The sequence below is a fragment of the Argopecten irradians genome, chromosome 10 (assembly GCF_041381155.1).
Source record: "Argopecten irradians isolate NY chromosome 10, Ai_NY, whole genome shotgun sequence".
Classification (NCBI taxonomy): domain Eukaryota; kingdom Metazoa; phylum Mollusca; class Bivalvia; order Pectinida; family Pectinidae; genus Argopecten; species Argopecten irradians.
In genome coordinates this window covers 13483570-13502984 of record NC_091143.1, presented here as the reverse complement: position 1 = coordinate 13502984, position 19415 = coordinate 13483570, and the positions used below count along the sequence as shown (strand labels likewise).

Here is a 19415-nt window from a genome sequence, read left to right as displayed (position 1 = left end):
TCTACCAATTTACTGCATTCTTTTGTGCATACTTAGTTAAAAAAGTTGTTCTTATTTTAAGAAACTTCTATTAAAATCGGGGGGTCAGGGGGGGGGGGGGGGGGGGGGGGGGGGGGGGGGGGGGGGGGGAAAATCTTATTCTCTTCGAAATAGGTGAGTGTTGCGTGTCTTTCCGTAATCAGGAAGAACAATCCATCGTATGTACTTAATATCAGAATGGTCATCGAGACCAGACCGCCAGGATAATGGACAGTGCCCCATATGTATACTCATACCCCATGGTATGATCTGCTCAAGAAGAGGAGTAAGACCTACAACTATCCAAAGACTCGGCTTTAGCGTGAATACCTTTTCGTTTAAGGCACTTCTATACTGTGATTTGTTAAGCTCACCTGAATCAGTTGGCTTTAATATCTGGTACCCCCGTGCTTCAAGGTACGATATATGAGAACAGGCTAAGTCACACTGGGTTTTGGGAAATCCAAGGTAGGCCCTTTTGTGTTTGTGCACTGACCGTGACGTTGGCGACGACGACTGATTTTCCTTTGATATCCGCCGGCACAGCTTTTGATGTAGCTTGCGCGTGTGCGAGGGTTACCGTCTTACTTTCTGAAGCGGTGCTGTCATTTCATGAGCTGTCGATTTTTTTTAACGAAAATTTAAGACATATCCCCTAAACATTCCGTCTTTAAAGCAGGTTATAAACGTCGTGAAAATTTAATAAACTTTACAATGGTGTTTCGTTTGACTCGATAAGACAAGATATTTGTTTGAGAAAAACGGTTTTTATTCCCGGTTCATAGGCGTCTCTCGCGTGGTGTTTAGTAATGTAAAGAGACAGACACGAATCCTTAACTCACTTATAAAGTATAATCCTTGCCCTGCTTGTATCATTTTATCCAATATCCATGAAGACCCAGAGATGTGTACATAGCAGGTTTTACCTGCATGTCATGTTATTGCATGAGTATCATCATTTGTTAAATTAATTCATTTTGACAATGAGAACATTTTAATTGATTTTAGATTTGTTTACACTGGAATTTTGTTTTTTTCTGTTTAAGGCTAAACAACAGTTTGATAGAGTTCTCTGACAGACTTGAAGAGTGAACATCGTAAGGTTACCTGTAAAACCTGTTGGTAATGCTGATATGGTGCGAGTACCTTGGATCTGGGGATTTCATTAAGTTTACTGCATCTGTTTTAATCTAAGAAAGATACATAGCATATTCAACGAGTTTTGATTTCATATGAGATTATCTTAAATGAATCTAAGAAGTTTTTTAAATTGCAAAGTTTCATAAAATCTCATTTTGAAAATGAACACAAAGTTGAGAATATTTTTTTTTTTTTAAATAATTTTCATCACATAACTACAACAATATACATTTCGACGAATCTCAACGTAAAAATTTCATGTTGCAAAATATCTGTGGAGGCTTTCATTTTGTCAAAATGTCCTTGAATCCTGACGTCACAAGTTATTATGTCACATTGATGTTACTGAGAATTTCCAGCCAGTTGAAATGTGGTTCAAGTTATACTGAACTAGTGACATATGTAAAAATATTACACATGCTAAGTCCTCTTGAATACCATTTCAATATTCAACACAAATACTGTATTCGACTCAATAAGCTCCCAGGGGGCTTAAAAATGAAGGATGCTTATCAGGACCAAATTTGGAATAACCTTTCGCAAAATAATTGCACAAAGTCAGTCATTAATCAATTTGAAAGACATTATATAGAGAAGCACAGATTTCATAGTTTCAATCCACATTTGAATCAAGTGAGTGAAATTGTGGCCTCAAAAAGGGGGAGGGGCACTTATTGGGTCAAATATGGTATTCATATTTAAGATCAGCATGCACAAATGGTGCATTACGTACATTGTACATACATTGTATGCCCAAATGTGCATTGTGTTAATACAAATCACACAGCTGTGCAAGTTGTACCCCACATATGGATTCAATATTTCTTCACAGGAAATACAATTTACAATATCTACAGCCTTATTTACATGTTTTGAAATATGTACTCAAACATTCAATTGTGTTATTTATAACAATACTGAAATTTTCAGAGTGTTCTAGAGAATATATTGCAAACAAAACAGGAGGCGAGATTGCCGGTGTGGAAGATGCAGGGAGACTGAGTAAAAAGTTCCTACTGGATGTAAGTAAAAGTTTCTACTGGATGTAACTTAGAGTTTCTACTGGATGTAAGTAAAGGTTTCTAACTGGATGTAACTTATAGTTTCTACTAGACGTAAGTAAAGGTTCTACTGGATGTAACTTAGAGTTTCTACTGGATGTAAGAAAAGGTTTTCTACTGGATGTAACTTGTAGTTAGTTTCTACTGGATGTAAGTAAAAGTTTCTACTGGATGTAACTTAGAGTTTCTAACTGGATGTAAGTAAAGGTTTCTACTGGATGTAACTTATAGTTTCTACTAGACGTAAGTAAAGGTTTCAACTGGATGTAACTTAGAGTTTCTACTGGATGTAAGTTAAGGTTTCTACTGGATGTAACTTATAGTTTCTACTGGACTTAAGAAAAGGTTTTTACTGGATGTAACTTATAGTTTTCTACTGGATGTAAGTAAAGGTTTCTACTGGATGTAACTTAGAGTGTCTACTGGTTGTAAGTAAAAAAATTCTAAAGGATGTAAGTAAAATGTTTCTATAGGATTTAAGTAAAGGTTTCTACTGGATGTAAGTAAATGTTTCTACTCTATGTCAGTAAAAGTTTCTACTGGATGTAAGTAAAGGTTTCTACTCAATGTCAGTAAAGGTTTCTACTCAATGTCAGTAAAAGGTTTCTACTCAATGTCAGTAAAGGTTTCTACTGATGTAAGTAAAATGTTTTCTACTCAATGTCAGTAAAGGTTTCTACTAGATGTAAGTAAAGGTTTCTACTGGATGTAAGTAAAAAGTTCCTATTGGATGTACGTAAAGGTTTCTACTCAATATCAGTAAAGGTTTCTACTCAATGTCAGTAAAGGTTTCTACTCAATGTCAGTAAAGGTTTCTACTAGATGTAAGTAAAATGTTTCTACTGGATGTAAGTAAAATGTTTCTACTCAATGTCAGTAAAGGTTTCTACTGGATTTAAGTAAAGGTTTCTACTGGATGTAAGTAAAAAGTTTCTACTCAATGTCAGTAAAGGTTTCTACTCAATGTCAGTAAAGGTTTCTACTAGATGTCAGTAAAGGTTTCTACTAGATGTAAGTAAAATGTTTCTACTGGATGTAAGTAAAATGTTTTCTACTCAATGTCAGTAATGGTTTCTACTGGGTGTACGTAAAGGTTTCTACTAGATGTAAGTAAAGGTTTCTACGCAATGTCAGTAAAGGTTTCTACTGGATGTAGGTAAAGGTTTCTACTGGATGTAAGTAAAGGTTTCTACTGGATGTAAGTAAAATGTTTCTACTGGATGTACGTAAAGGTTTCTACTAGATGTAAGTAAAGGTTTCTACGCAATGTCAGTAAAGGTTTCTACGCAATGTCAGTAAAGGTTTCTCCTGGATGTACGTAATGGTTTCTTCTGGATGTACGTAAAGGTTTCTACTCAATGTCAGTAAAGGTTTCTACTTGATGTAAGTAAAGGTTTCTACTCAATGTCAGTAAAGGTTTCTACTCAATGTCAGTAAAGGTTTCTACGCAATGTCAGTAAAATGTTTCTACTCAATGTCAGTAAAGGTTTCTACTAGATGTAAATAAAGGTTTCTACTCAATGTCAGTAAAGGTTTCTACTGGATGTACGTAAAGGTTTCTACTCAATATCAGTAAAGGTTTCTACTAGATGTAAGTAAAGGTTTCTACTCAATGTAAGTAAAGGTTTCTACTCAATGTCAGTAAAGGTTTCTACTAGATGTCAGTAAAGGTTTCTACTAGATGTAAGTAAAATGTTTCTACTGGATGTAAGTAAAATGTTTCTACTCAATGTCAGTAATGGTTTCTACTGGATGTAAGTAAAAAAGTTCCTATTGGATGTAAGTAAAGGTTTCTACTGAATAAAGGAAACAGTTTCTACCTGATTTTAGTAAAAGGTTTCTTCTGGTTGTAAGTAAATTGGTCCAAATCTATGACTTGTGAAAAGTTGTTGAATAGGATAAGTTTTTCCAGCATTTTTTTTTTTTAAGTTTAAAGGAAACAATGCATGCTTTTATCATAACCACATTTCAAACGGGAAATGTGATTGATATACATGCATCAATAATTAATATCTTGCATTTATCTCTCTAAAATCTAATATCTTGAATAATTACTATATTATTTTATTGATATTACTGAAATACTGAGGTCGATGCAGGCCACAAGGACCTTTTGATTGATGTATTATATAAAATGACGTTTATAGATTCTTAGGACTATATATAATAATATATATCATTTATTGTATAAAATTATCAACACTTAAACCACTAACCACAACAGGAAGTGTGTGCTTGTGTAAACACTTATCGTGTGGGTCTGAAGCAAGTTACTGTCATTTATTTCCTTATACAAGGAAAGTATTCACATACAATCAGCAGTCACCAGAACAAATCTGTACAATTATGTTAGACATTAGGTGGTGGCCTAGTGGTTAGGGTGTACCAAAATTCTACCTTTCGCTGTCCACCTCGTGATTGCGAGTCTGAAACCCACATGGGGTTGTTTAAAAGTTTTCAAAAGTTAAAGCTTTTCCCCTGCCTAATACTTAGCTTCCAACAACCATAAATACATAGCTTGTCTTCAACTGATTGAAAGACGAGATATATATGAAGAAATGAGAGGGAAATCAGAAGTTAGGTAAGTCTTTCATTGGAAGGATAAGGTCATTGGATAATAATATTTTGTGATCTCATGGGTAGAATCATTAATGTGATCGCAAAAAATTTTATCTGCAAAATCTAAATAAGTTATAGATAAATCCTATTTCATTTATAGCTTTATTACAGAATTTTAATTAATAAAATTCAGTTTTCTTATTCAGTTGAAATCCAGATTTTATTGACTCACGAAAATAAATGGCCACATGATATTTTGATTATCTTCTTTTTTATTTTGAATATTCGTACAACAGACAATAGTGGCTCGTGTGATGACCGATGAAGCCATTAATAATCCAGACTTCGGGCGGCAGGTGATGGAGAAAATGGTCAGAGACAATCCCACAGGCAAAGACCTGACTGATGACGAAATGGTAGGTAAAATGGATGATTTAATGAATGAATGAATGAATGAATGAGAAAGTGAGTGAGTGAGTGAGTGAGTGAATGAATGAATGAATGAGATGGTAAGTGAGTGAATATTATACAATTATCAACCTATTTTCAGGTGGATACGGTGAGTTATCAACCTAAGTAAGTGATATATCCCGAGGCCGGAGGCCAAGGGGTATATCATTATATGACATTTACAGGATATTAACCTGGTTCTGCAAAAAGACTTTACTATAATAAACAATGATATTTGCATATGTTCTTTTTACACAAAAGTAGTTTACCCATTACATTTATATGGTAAATATCCAAATGCTTCTTGCTAATGCTATAGACTGGTAGAACCAGAGTATTTTATCGCTGCATCAACTGCCCGTCTGATATTCATGAACGTTTTCCATAAATTGAAGTTCGCAGTTGATCACCGTTGATCGCAGTAAACTTGCTGCCTTCCGCCATTTATGTTGCCGACTATGATAATGACGTTACAATAGATTATCCCGACATCATTGAATTAAGAAACTTCACATATAAAGGGAGTTGACACAGGTTACTGGACTTGCGAGAGGTATCTGGACTGAGTCCAGTAACCTCGCGTGCTTTTCGCTGCCGATTTCGGGGTTGATATTGCAGTTGATGAATACTTCTGAGATATGTATTGGCCAATCAAAATACGCCAAAAACACCAGTCATATAATAAAATGAATGAATGAGAGGATGAGTGGGTTGGTGGGTGAAAGGAATTAACTGATTAATTGGTAAATCAATAATTAAAGAATTGGAAATAATTAAACATTAAGTTAAGAAATTATATATTATAAATGAATGAATGGATAAAGGATTAAAAGTTGATTATAGAATAATAATTTCTGGGTAATTGATTAAAGCAACAAGTAAACATGTTAAATGGGAGCAAGATAGAGTAATGGACTATTGTGACAACACCACGTTTTGTCATAGTTTCGGTATGAATATTCTTCTATGTATATCACACGGTTTAAACAAGCAATTGGATAATTCATGAATCTATTATTAGAACTACTTACAAAGTTATTTCATGTATTAGTTGTCAGGTAATCGGTAAATCGAAACACATGTTCTCGATACTGGACGCAGCCATGATGTTAGTATGACAGCGGCGGAGCTGGCATATTACGGTAGTTTCGTATTTTCCCTGATGATTAGTAGTTTACATTGGAAACACTTCCGGCGTCTTGAATAGTTGCAGACGATAGTTTAATAATGATTATAAATATAAAGGTACGTGTGTTACCACAGTTATGCTCTGTAATGTTTGGGTTTATCATTATTAAATAATATTTCACTTTGGTTAGAGATTTTCCAGCAAGCGATCCAGCATTTCCAGCAAATCCAGCAATCGCTGCACGCGCTCGGATTCTAAACATTGCGTCACAACGAGTTTCAGTCAGTCTGCGTTCTGTCTCTGTCTGGGTCGGTCGTATATTGTTTAGGTGGGTGTGTAGCGATGGACAAAGAGGTGTTTCCTCAGTTCCAAAGCTTGTCTTGTCTTTATGTATTAGGTTAGGTGTAGTTTATATGTGTGGGATGGGTTTTCTGTATTTAAATGTAATATTTCTGGGAATTTATTGTAAATATGTGATTTATTAAGGGGACAGTTTTACCGTTATTTTGTAACGGGATTTCTTACATTTCTGTTAGTTTAGGCTGGAATTCTACAGTTGCATTATACATAGATTATTGAATCAGAGGGTTATTTAAAGGAACTTTTAGGAATTACTATAATAGAAGGGATTTATCTAATATTTTGGTATTTTATTAGTACAGTTGCTTTGGAAATAGATCTAGAGTTGTATTTATACTTGGATTTATTCTGCTGAGAATATAGGAGTTGATTATTCCAAGTTGAGAGTGGTTCATTATTGATTATTTATTCTGTAAAAGAATGTTTATCATTTGTACTTGTAGTACAAATGTAATAGTAATAGTATAACTCTGAGATAGTGATTATTATTGAGCTTTAGTATGGAATAAATTATTTATTTATTGGATCAGATCTGAAACTATTTACAACATTGTTACTATTTATTATCAAAGAATTAATTTAATACTCATTATCCAAATTATATAACTAAATAACAGATTAGACAAGTATGGAAGAATGAGAGCTATTTTATCTATATGTAAAACTATTTATTTATACGTCTCATAAATAAATGGCTAAGTTTGTACCTGTATTTTGGAATCCTGGTTGTTTCTTATAGGATTTATAACTATTCAGGTGAAACCATGGTGTAACTAAGTCGTCAATGGTTAGGGTAGTTAGGCAAGAGTCTTCTACCCCCCTAAAATGCTTGTGTGGCGGTAGCCGCGCTACCACTGGTTATTTTCAAGTCGGTTCAGGATATAGATTCCTGACCACTTAGACCGTCACATTTTGTGTTAGAATTTACAGTAGTGATGGAATCTATTGCTTTTAAATTAGTATTTATAAGAATATCAACATATATAAGATGGAGTTTATGGATTTGGTACACAAATTATTGGTTGTTTATTTTTTTTTATGGGACCTTTGAGGCTCAAGGCTAATAAATTAGCATTATTTTTGTACTTGAATAGGTATTTTTAGTATGGGATATATTCCGGAATAGATAGAGGGTAATCTTATAAAATAGATACCTGTGGTATAGTGTAGACATATGGTTTTTTTTTTTTTTTTTTTTTTTTTTTTTTTTCTTATATGGGTTGGTGATGTACCGTTCCATCAACCGGAGTGAAAGTATTTATTTTGGTATATATTATTATTTATATAAGGTGAAGGTGAAAAGTACGTTGATTCTTGGAAGAAATCGGGTTGAATATTTGTTTACGTCCCAATACCCGACTCAACCCAGCCACCCCCCACCCGACCTCCCACTCAACCACCCTTGACCCACCCGACGACCAGCTCCCCCTAGAGAAGTAAGTTTCTGGGAATGGCTTCTTTGAGGCAGAGGTAATAATGTAAATATTTCAACAATTTTTTTTGTATTAGTTTGGATTATTCATGCTTAATTCTATGTGGTAAACTACTGGATCCTTCAGAGTTTTGCTTGTATATGAATGTTTTTACTAAACTATATATTGGGTATATATGGTGTATTAGAAATATATTTGTGTGCCGGCAGCGGTGGTTGCTGTGCGGTATATAGAAATCTGTAAAGTTTTAACTTGTACAATTATATCCTATGGTAATGTCTGTCAAGTACATGTGGAAGCAGATGCATACAGTTTATTACTTGTTCCTACTCCGTGAGGATTGAGCAGGGTTAGGAGACTGCTAGAGTACATAAGCAAGGGTGTTTACTATAATGGATTTTCTCTGTTACCTGGATATGTAGATAATTTATGTACAAAATCTTAATTAGTTAATTACCTGGTTAATTACTGGTGCTGTGGAGGACAGTACCTGAAATATTTGTATTTGTGTTTGTTTTAGATACAAGACGTTGATTGACGAATCAAGCCGTTGATGAGAGAGAAGCAAGATTTAATTAATAAGCACTTTATTGATACTTGGACCTGAAGTAATACCTTGAGCCTACATTATAGAAGTAGATTGTTTCACGCAGACGAGGCATAGGATTATAGGCCTATTGGATAGGATTATAAAAAGTTCTTTAACCAAGAAGGTGTGTTTCACCAAGATTTGGTTGATATTTCCACAATAATTGTGAGTTTCACAAGAAAGTGAGTTCTTCCTCCAATCAGTATTGGCACGTACTGATAGAGAGTGGTATCGTATATCCATAAAGCTGGTGTTTACTAGTAAAGTGGTGTAAAATTTTAGGATAAACTGCGTGTTTCCAGTTATCCTACATCATTCCTAGAAGATGCCTGGGGCGGAGAACAAGACAGTCAAAAAGACAACTTGATACCATTATGTCTGAAAATGAAGATACAGATATTGATGAGATTACTGAAGTAGCTGATGACCAACCAGGGACATTCACACTCCCAGAATGCCTCAGCCTATAAGTCATTACAGGACTTCCATCAGCCTGTAGAAGACCTACATCACAGAAGGAATGATAATGATGATGTTGTTAACACGACCATGATGCAGTTAGCTGAAACCATGAAGGCCATGCAGTCTACATTGGGAACCAGTTTGACAGCCATCAACAATGCTGTGACTGGAATGCATGAGACTATGAAGACTCAAGGACACAGTGCCAGAGTAACTGACCAGTCTAGGGGGAGGAGTCCGAAGAGATCTGCCAGAGGTTCCAGATACCGTCCTGCAGTAATACTAGTTCAATCTTATTCAGATGAAGAGAGGAGGGGAAATGGTAATTCCATGATACTCAGGAACTACAGACTCTGATTCTGACAGCAATGTACATAGCGGGGATTGTGTCTATGGCTCCAGAGGAACCAACCTCCTATGTGCTCCTGACACCACCAGGAGGTAGGAGGAACATAAAACAAAAGAATTCCACTTTTACAGATAAAGAGACTTGGAAAGACATTGTTTTTAGCAGGTTAAGTGTTCGATGACTGTAGCTGATAGATGTAGATGGATGGGAAATGAGGAACGCCTTGATCAACTTGTTGGCCGAAATTAGGGTTAAAGCAGGGTAAGATTGGAGAGCCGAGAGCAGGGGTGACTTTGTTTTTGATCCAGCCACCACTGTTGTACCAGGAGGAGATTTAGCAAAGGTACAGAGAGCTGTTTGCATGAGCTGAGTAACACCACTGCCATTGCTGAGGGCATGGGCTCGCTCTTGATCACAAGTTTTGACTTTGATGTATGCCAAGCGTTTGTGCTTTTGTCGCACTGGTATGTTGGAGAGGGGAATGGAAGAAGGAGAGATGTCTCCGAGGCCCTAGTCGAGGATTTGGCTGCTCTGGAGAAGGATTACGAGGAAAGTTGGTGTGGACTCCGTAGAGGGAGAAGCCGAAGAGGAAGGAGGAGACGAGTATTAGATCACTCCACTGACTAAGGATTGTGCACCATAAAATTGGGACTCTTTTTCATTGTAAATTTGGGACTTTGATTATCAAGATATATGACAAACAACATACTTCAATAATAGATGTTGTGCTTCCTAAGTTTCCTTGATTAAAAAAATTCTTACAAAATTTTGAATAAAACTTAAGTTGTAAAAAAAAAAAAAAAAAAAAAAAAAAAAAAAAAAATAGGTCTCTGATAACTTATGGTTTTGTTCACGCTTTTGAATGCTTACAGGGATACACCAAAAATGTACAAGTGTACCCTGCTATTTACTATCATCACAATACTGACACAATACCATTGTATTTCACAACAATTAGATACACACAAAAATTACAGTGTGTGTTCCAGTTACACTCCCATACTTCCTGATAAAGATACACACAAAAGTACAAGTGTGCTCTATTTACTTCAGTGAGCTTATATTAAAAATATAAGTTATCAGATGAGATCACGCAAAGTTACAATACTTTGTGCTATTAATTTACTTGAATAAGTTATGATACATATTCTCAATATTCTCAAACCTAGATACACACAAAAGTTACATGCATGTTCTAGCACAGTATAACGCGATATGAGCCACTTTACATAAGAATGATTGTTTCTCTAATTTTAGATACACACAAAAAGTACAAGTGTGTTCTAATATACAGTATTTACCCGAAATGAGCTACTCTACATAAGTACGATTGTTTCTCAACTTTAGAGTACACACAAAAAGTACAAGTGTGTTCTAATATACAGTAATTACCCGAAATGAGCTACTCTACATAAGTACGATTGTTTCTCAACTTTAGATCCACACAAAAAAAAGTACAAGTGTGTTCTAATATACAGTATTTACCCGAAATGAGCTACTCTACATAAGTACGATTGTTTCTCAACTTTAGATCCACACAAAAAGTACAAGTGTGTTCTAATATACAGTATTTACCCGAAATGAGCTACTCTACATAAGTACGATTGTTTCTCAACTTTAGATACACACAAAAAGTACAAGTGTGTTCTAATATACACAGACTTCCTTTATATCCACCCGTTCCTAGCTATAAAGCTTTTATAAAGTTAATGCGTTAGATTAAAAATACAATATAACAGTTTTCACACTGTTCGACTATTTAATACTTTACAAGTATTTATACTACACCGACTACTCAAAGATTCAACTAGTAATATGTCCAGTCCTTCCAGACTCTCAGCTAATTTTGTCACGGCTGCTGTAATACTACTCCGAAGCGTGGCGGGACAGGTCCAAGATAGTCTCCTCCTGGGCTGCAAGGATCTTCTGTTGCTTTGCTCCAGGAGCGTTACGATGGGGGGGGGGGCCCATCCACCATTTAGAGACAAAATTAGCTTGAGAGTCTGGAGAGGAGAGAAAGGAGAAGAGAGAGCTCTCGAACGTAAGTTGCGAGAAAAGGAGAATAGGTGTGTGTGTGCGAGTAAGAAGAGAAAGGTTGTGTTGAAGGAGAAACAGTAGGAATGTATATTGTTGTATATAGTTACCGGTGTTCTTTTTCATTTGTCTAGAATTATTTTATTCATGGGAAAGGATTTCTTGGGGTTTAACTAGGGTTGATGACATAACGTGATTTACAGAACAGGATACGATCCTCTGGCACACTGTAAAAAGTTGTAAGATCGTAAGTCACTGGCGTAGTCTGATCACTCGTAAACTTGGCCTGCTGTACATCAGAGTTTGTCATCTGTTTATTGTCCGGGGAAATTTTTCGGGAAATGTTGTATTCAGACATATGAAATAGATCATACGGACTATTTTTTTTAGGTGATTGTTAATTAGAGTATTTGTTAAGTTCAAACTATCTCGTATGTAAAGAAGAGTGAATGTAAGTCGTAAGCTGTTAAATAGGATATCATTGGAGTTTATATAATTGGTACTGGTGCTGAGTCTGGAATAATATATTATAAAGTCCCTGTAACATAGTTTAACTACATATATATATACATATCGGATAGAAATAGTTGGCTAAGTCTGGTATATCATAAATTTTAAAGTTTTCTGTCAAACATATTACTAGTTGAATCTTTGAGTAGTCGTGTAGTATAAATACTTGTAAAGTATTAATAGTCGAACAGTGTGAAAACTGTTATATTGTATTTTAATCTAACGCATTAACTTATAAAAGCTTTATAGCTAGGAACGGGTGGATATAAAGGAAGTCTGTGTATATTAGAACACACTTGTACTTTTTGTGTGTATCTAAAGTTGAGAAACAATCGTACTTATGTAGAGTAGCTCATTTCGGGTAAATACTGTATATTAGAACACACTTGTACTTTTTGTGTGGATCTAAAGTTGAGAAACAATCGTACTTATGTAGAGAGTAGCTCATTTCGGGTGTAAATACTGTATATTAGAACACACTTGTACTTTTTGTTGGTGGATCTAAAGTTGAGAAACAATCGTACTTATGTAGAGTAGCTCATTTCGGGTAATTACTGTATATTAGAACACACTTGTACTTTTTGTGTGTATCTAAAGTTGAGAAACAATCGTACTTATGTAGAGTAGCTCATTTCGGGTAAATACTGTATATTAGAACACACTTGTACTTTTTGTGTGTATCTAAAATTAGAGAAACAATCATTCTTATGTAAAGTGGCTCATATCGCGTATACTGTGCTAGAACATGCATGTAACTTTTGTGTGTATCTAGGTTTGAGAATATTGAGAATATGTATCATAACTTATTCAAGTAAATAATAGCACAAAGTATTGTAACTTTGCGTGATCTCATCTGATAACTTATATTTTTAATATAAGCTCACTGAAGTAAATAGAGCACACTTGTACTTTTGTGTGTATCTTTATCAGGAAGTATGGGAGTGTAACTGGAACACACCTGTAATTTTGTGTGTATCTAATTGTTGTGAAATACAATGGTATTGTGTCAGTATTGTGATGATTGTGTGACAACACCACGTTTTGTCATAGTTTCGGTATGAATATTCTTCTATGTATATCACACGGTTTAAACAAGCAATTGGATAATTCATGAATCTATTATTAGAACTACTTACAAAGTTATTTCATGTATTAGTTGTCAGGTAATCGGTAAATCGAAACACATGTTCTCGATACTGGACGCAGCCATGATGTTAGTATGACAGCGGCGGAGCTGGCATATTACGGTAGTTTCGTATTTTCCCTGATGATTCGTAGTTTACATTGGAAACACTTCCGGCGTCTTGAATAGTTGCAGACGATAGTTTAATAATGATTATAAATATAAAGGTACGTGTGTTACCACAGTTATGCTCTGTAATGTTTGGGTTTATCATTATTAAATAATATTTCACTTTGGTTAGAGATTTTCCAGCAAGCGATCCAGCATTTCCAGCAAATCCAGCAATCGCTGCACGCGCTCGGATTCTAAACATTGCGTCACAACGAGTTTCAGTCAGTCTGCGTTCTGTCTCTGTCTGGGTCGGTCGTATATTGTTTAGGTGGGTGTGTAGCGATGGACAAAGAGGTGTTTCCTCAGTTCCAAAGCTTGTCTTGTCTTTATGTATTAGGTTAGGTGTAGTTTATATGTGTGGGATGGGTTTTCTGTATTTAAATGTAATATTTCTGGGAATTTATTGTAAATATGTGATTTATTAAGGGGACAGTTTTACCGTTATTTTGTAACGGGATTTCTTACATTTCTGTTAGTTTAGGCTGGAATTCTACAGTTGCATTATACATAGATTATTGAATCAGAGGGTTATTTAAAGGAACTTTTAGGAATTACTATAATAGAAGGGATTTATCTAATATTTTGGTATTTTATTAGTACAGTTGCTTTGGAAATAGATCTAGAGTTGTATTTATACTTGGATTTATTCTGCTGAGAATATAGGAGTTGATTATTCCAAGTTGAGAGTGGTTCATTATTGATTATTTATTCTGTAAAAGAATGTTTATCATTTGTACTTGTAGTACAAATGTAATAGTAATAGTATAACTCTGAGATAGTGATTATTATTGAGCTTTAGTATGGAATAAATTATTTATTTATTGGATCAGATCTGAAACTATTTACAACATTGTTACTATTTATTATCAAAGAATTAATTTAATACTCATTATCCAAATTATATAACTAAATAACAGATTAGACAAGTATGGAAGAATGAGAGCTATTTTATCTATATGTAAAACTATTTATTTATACGTCTCATAAATAAATGGCTAAGTTTGTACCTGTATTTTGGAATCCTGGTTGTTTCTTATAGGATTTATAACTATTCAGGTGAAACCATGGTGTAACTAAGTCGTCAATGGTTAGGGTAGTTAGGCAAGAGTCTTCTACCCCTAAAATGCTTGTGTGGCGGTAGCCGCGCTACCACTGGTTATTTTCAAGTCGGTTCAGGATATAGATTCCTGACCACTTGACCGTCACACTATCATGGTTTCATGTAGCCAAAACCTTCACAAGATAGATTGTCTAATATATCTCTGTGAATTAATTTATACTTGGGGTTGGAGTTATGAAGAGGGAGGTTAACTCTTTGATGAAATAACCCTTATCACTGACAGAACCAGATTCTATTAATCTCATATTATGTACATGTACACATATCAATTCATGGTGACAATTAAAACAGAATTTATAATATGTCGTCAATGAAAGATGAATTAAAAAGTTAAGTACACTGTGCTGCCTTTTTTCAGAATGTTGTGTTTGACAAGGTAATGTCCGAGATAAGAGATAATCCTGGTGGCCGAGATGGAACAGGTGTAGAAGATGGTCCCCTTCCTGTGGGGACGAGGGTCCGGAGGGGTCGGGACTGGATCTGGGACGACCAGGATGATAACATGGCCGGAACGATTATTGGACATAAACAACGAGGTAGGTATGATTATTGGGCATAAACAACGAGGTAGGTATGAGATATTGGTAAATCCTTGAGTATTTGCAATACAAAATACTCACTTTCTCATCAGTTTCTAACATCAATTGAATTGGCTTATGATGAGTGATGGTATTTGTAAATGATGAAAATTTTTCACATTTTTTACTGGGATTATACAAAATATGTACAAAGTAATAAACAATATAGCACTGGCACTTTCTTCTGTAATCAGTATAACAAGTCTATAATAACCAGCATTTATCTATAGAAAATGATACTAGACTACAAAGAAAAATGGTATGTGTTAATTTCAACTTTGCCCTTTAATGACCTTGTGACCCTTGATGACCTTATGATGTTTTGTAACCTCTTAGGATTTGTTACCGTGGAATGGGATAGTGGAAGGAAGGGGAAATATAGAATGGGTGCAGAAGACTCGTACGACCTTCGAAGTGTAGACGAGCCTCGGTTCCTGCCAGAGGGCATGCTGGGAGCTGTTGGGGTCAGTTGTAGAAGAGGTAAATATAGCTTCTATTTTAAATATTTTATTTCATAGATGTGTGATTGCATGGAGAGAGTAGTGAAAATCACAGTTCAAACTTGCACCCTATGGTCATAATGTAGACATTTACTGCTTGACAATATGTAAATTTCCACAGCAGAATTTAGGAAGATGATTTTATTCTGAGTCCTTTAAGATTACTTCCGCCTCCAGAGTATTTGATCCTAAAGAAAACAAAAATTCGGGTTCTTTTCTCCAAGGAAGGGTCTCAATCTCTTTTAGTTTCTACTCCTATAATTTCAATTATGAATACAATTTTTGTGTACAGTCAAACCTGTCTAAAACCACCCAGAAGACCACGGAAAATGGTCCAGATAATTAAGCCAAGTAGTTTTCTTACAACTGCTCAGACTGTGTTGAAATTGACCATTTTGGGACACTGAATATTAGTAAGTTGTTGGTCTATATGCACAGGTGGTAACTAAAGGCAGGTTCTGTGGAAAAAAAACCTTACTGCAGTTTTGATTCAAACTTGCCATCCTATCGTCACAACTAATCAAGCATTACTGTCCTGACAAAAAGTAGACTAATGATATTCCCGTAGTCTAAGCTGCTTTGTTGATCTGTATCACTTTGACCTCCAGTGCATCTCCAGAGCTCTAAAATGTTTTGACAGCTATCTTTTGAAGTACATGAATATGCATGGCTTCAATTCCCAACATTTTCAGATAACCCTGGTAGAATACTAGTCCCAATATTCTGTCCAACTAGCTAGAGATCTTTCCCTTAGCTTGATCTTTGGAGAGTTTCACATAATTGAAACGAATTTAATTTTACTGTGAGAAATTGTTTGCATTTGTAATTTTATTACCAGGTCCTGACTGGGAATGGGATAATCAAGATGGCGGAGAAGACCAAGTTGGAATTGTCTTCAAGATAGAGGACAGTGGTGTCATACATGTAAGTGCCATTACCTTAATCTCTTTTTAATTAGGATGCAATGGTATAAATTAAGGATTAATACAACAAGTTTAATCAGCTTATACCTGACAAAAGCTTGACTCTCTTATATGAAGCTGGTTTGGGCATTTGCAAGGCAAATCCATCTTTAGTCCTTTCTTCCCTCCTTCTCTATCATATCCTCTATCTTTTCTTCCATTCGTTTCATCTTTCTTCCTCTCCTTTGTATTTTCCCTCCTTACGAATTTGGGATTATATCACTAACTTGTAGGTTTGTTCTTGTTTAAATATCACATGTTAATCAGTATGTTCATGAAATATGCTTTGAAATCTTTATTTCAAATAATGATGAATTATTATTTCATCCCAATCACTATTATTGTAATAACTTGTCTCATGGCTTGTGTACAGGTAAGGTGGCAGAATGGTAAAAGAGGAAACTACAGATACGGTATACATGGGAAGTTTGACATTGAGATGTGGTAAGTGGTATTGATTTAGTGAAGCAGTTATAGTTAGTGACAACCAGGCATGCTTGGATGAATACATGAGGACATCCATGAATTTTCATGTCCTTGGATCAATTTCAAGGTCACAGAGCTGGTTATATAACAGTGTATTAAAATTTAGGAGCACATGAATCTGAACTGAAAACTTTTTGCTTCCATCATGAAAGGCAGATTGGGTGGTATTCCATCTCATCTGGTTCCATCCTGTTATGTCACATCACATCATGCCCATTTCTGTCCAACATTGATATATGAAGGCAGTGACAATTATAACACTGAAAGGTTCAAAATGGTAGAATGGTTTAGTTTATTAGTTTAATGTCCAAGGATATTGACAGTAATGATCATTTAAGGATGTGTCGGGTTTTGATGGTGGAGGAAAGCTGGAGCAGCTGGAGAGAAACTACCGACCAGTGTTCTGGACCTAGCAACTACCCCACATGATATTCGAACTCATGACCCAGATGTGGTAATATGATGGGGCATCCTATCCACCTTGTCACCATGGCCAATATATATTGAAAATTGACTAAAATGATGATACAAATTTTAACCAATTTTTCAAAACTAGTAAAATTATTTTCTAAGGATGTAAGTAATTAGAGGGCAGGCCTATGGGATGTACTTTGTTTAAAAAGTGTTTTAAATGTACAAAAATAGATGTATTACATCTGAAAACTTTAAATCTCTACAGCCCAGGGAGACGACCTTCTCAGAATGGAGCAGCATCTAGTGGAACACAAGGATCAGCCCCTGTCAAAGGTGAGAATTTGGTGCCGTGACAGGATTGTTAGACCTGTATACAATGTAAATCCCAATTCCTTTTACTACTGTTGATGAAAACAATCATTATTGGCATGACATATATTATAAATTAGGAATTGGATATGTACTACTGGTTAAAGAAATTCATCAGGTAATTTAGGGGCTTAAATTTGGTCAATGGATGAGATTTGTTATTCTTTATCTTTTATGTGATGAATGAATGTACATACCTAAGATTTAGTAAGTAACCATTTTGTGTTGTTTTAGTGACCAAAACCCGAGTCCAGTGGCAATGGGAACTAGAACCAGGAGTCTGGATGGATCATAGTCCGCAGGCGTCAACCAAAATTGAGGATCTACATCAGAAAAGGGGTCGCGGTACAACCCTGGTAGACATTGATGGCCAGTCGTGAGTACCATAATTAGATTAGTAGAGTGGTTTAAAAACAAATTCTCCTGTGTAGTAGCTGATGGCTTCTCCATGTCGGGTATGATAACTATGTGATGATATATGAGGTATTCAGTGATGGTTTATCATGAGAAATGTAATCATATTGCAGCCAGCCCTGCATTTGAAAAGCTTTAGACTCATTTCTAATTAAGATAGAAGGGCAGAAATTATGCTGTTATCAGTCTTAAAAAAGCATGTTTTAAAATATACTTTATAACAAATACATTTTTTTAATGGATGTCATTTTTGTTTGTTCAGGTACCGAGTTGTAATACAAAACCGCAGACAAAGAAACACTGTATCAGGTGTGGAAAACGTGATCAGGAGAGAAGGTTTGTTACTATAAATAGTAGTATATTTCCTGTATATCTACAGTAGATACTTTGATCTTGTTAGAACCACTATTATTAACCTAGTGTTTTATTATGATAATTGTAGTGTCTAACTGTGTCTTCTTGTATAATATCTATTGTTATCATTATATTATGTGACTGTTTGTGTTCTGTTGCTTGATAAAGGGGCAGAGTGCCTCCAAAATTTGAAAGTCTGGTTTGTCCGCATTGTAAGGCAAGGTCAATGTCTGAGGTCAGGTGACGAATGAGGTCAGGTGACTACATTTTAAAAGGCTTTTGAACTAAAAGATAATGTAGCTGAGCATATTTACCATTTTGAATCTCCTCCAACATTTCGTTGTTTATGTATTGAGTGATTTTTTTCTGTTTTCAGAAATACCAGACACATCATAGCAAAGACATTGAAGCTGTTTTGTTGTTGTTTGGAAGACAAATTATTTGGTGATTGAACACTTTTGAAATCTGTACGGTATATCTGGCTTTTACTGAGTAATGTTGTACATTGGTGTAAAAAAACAAACCTATATCTACCACTTTGTCATCTCGTTATTTAATTCTAAACACAATTTATATTAGTTCGAAAATGGAATGTCTGAATGCTGCTGTACGAAGTATAAATGGTTAGAACTGCATGAGCAGTCTATTGGATCCAAAAGAGTTAAGGACTGTATATATATGTAGCTGTTTTATTTTGCGGGGAGGAAATTCCATGGTTCCCTCTTGAGACTAATCGGCGGGAAGATTTTTTTGTGCATTCGTCAATTTTAATCATTAATAAGCAATAGTTGTCATTCTTTCCATTTTATTCGCCGCTGGCTAAGTTTGTG

The 19415-nt window shown here is 35.2% G+C and overlaps 1 protein-coding gene across 1 annotated transcript; it reads left to right on the top strand.

The window, feature by feature from the left end:
• The first annotated feature begins 261 nt into the window (after positions 1 to 261).
• On the top strand, positions 262 to 19243 carry LOC138332541 (uncharacterized). Its single transcript, XM_069280545.1, has 11 exons — positions 262 to 304; positions 2089 to 2180; positions 5075 to 5194; positions 14867 to 15044; positions 15423 to 15566; positions 16425 to 16510; positions 16922 to 16992; positions 17714 to 17781; positions 18052 to 18193; positions 18494 to 18567; positions 18962 to 19243. The coding sequence occupies exons 1-11, from the start codon at positions 262 to 264 to the stop codon at positions 18979 to 18981; spliced, it is 1038 nt and encodes a 345-aa protein (XP_069136646.1). The 3' UTR covers positions 18982 to 19243.
• The last annotated feature ends 172 nt before the right edge of the window (positions 19244 to 19415 follow it).

Bases quoted from the DNA above. Each gene is read 5' to 3' on its own strand.
- LOC138332541 (XM_069280545.1), top strand. From the start codon at position 262: ATGTATACTCATACCCCATGGTATGATCTGCTCAAGAAGAGGA. The intron at 305-2,088 runs GTAAGACCTACA...TGAAATTTTCAG, and splicing joins TGATCTGCTCAAGAAGAGGA to AGTGTTCTAGAGAATATATT. The intron at 5,195-14,866 runs GTAGGTAAAATG...GCCTTTTTTCAG, and splicing joins ACCTGACTGATGACGAAATG to AATGTTGTGTTTGACAAGGT.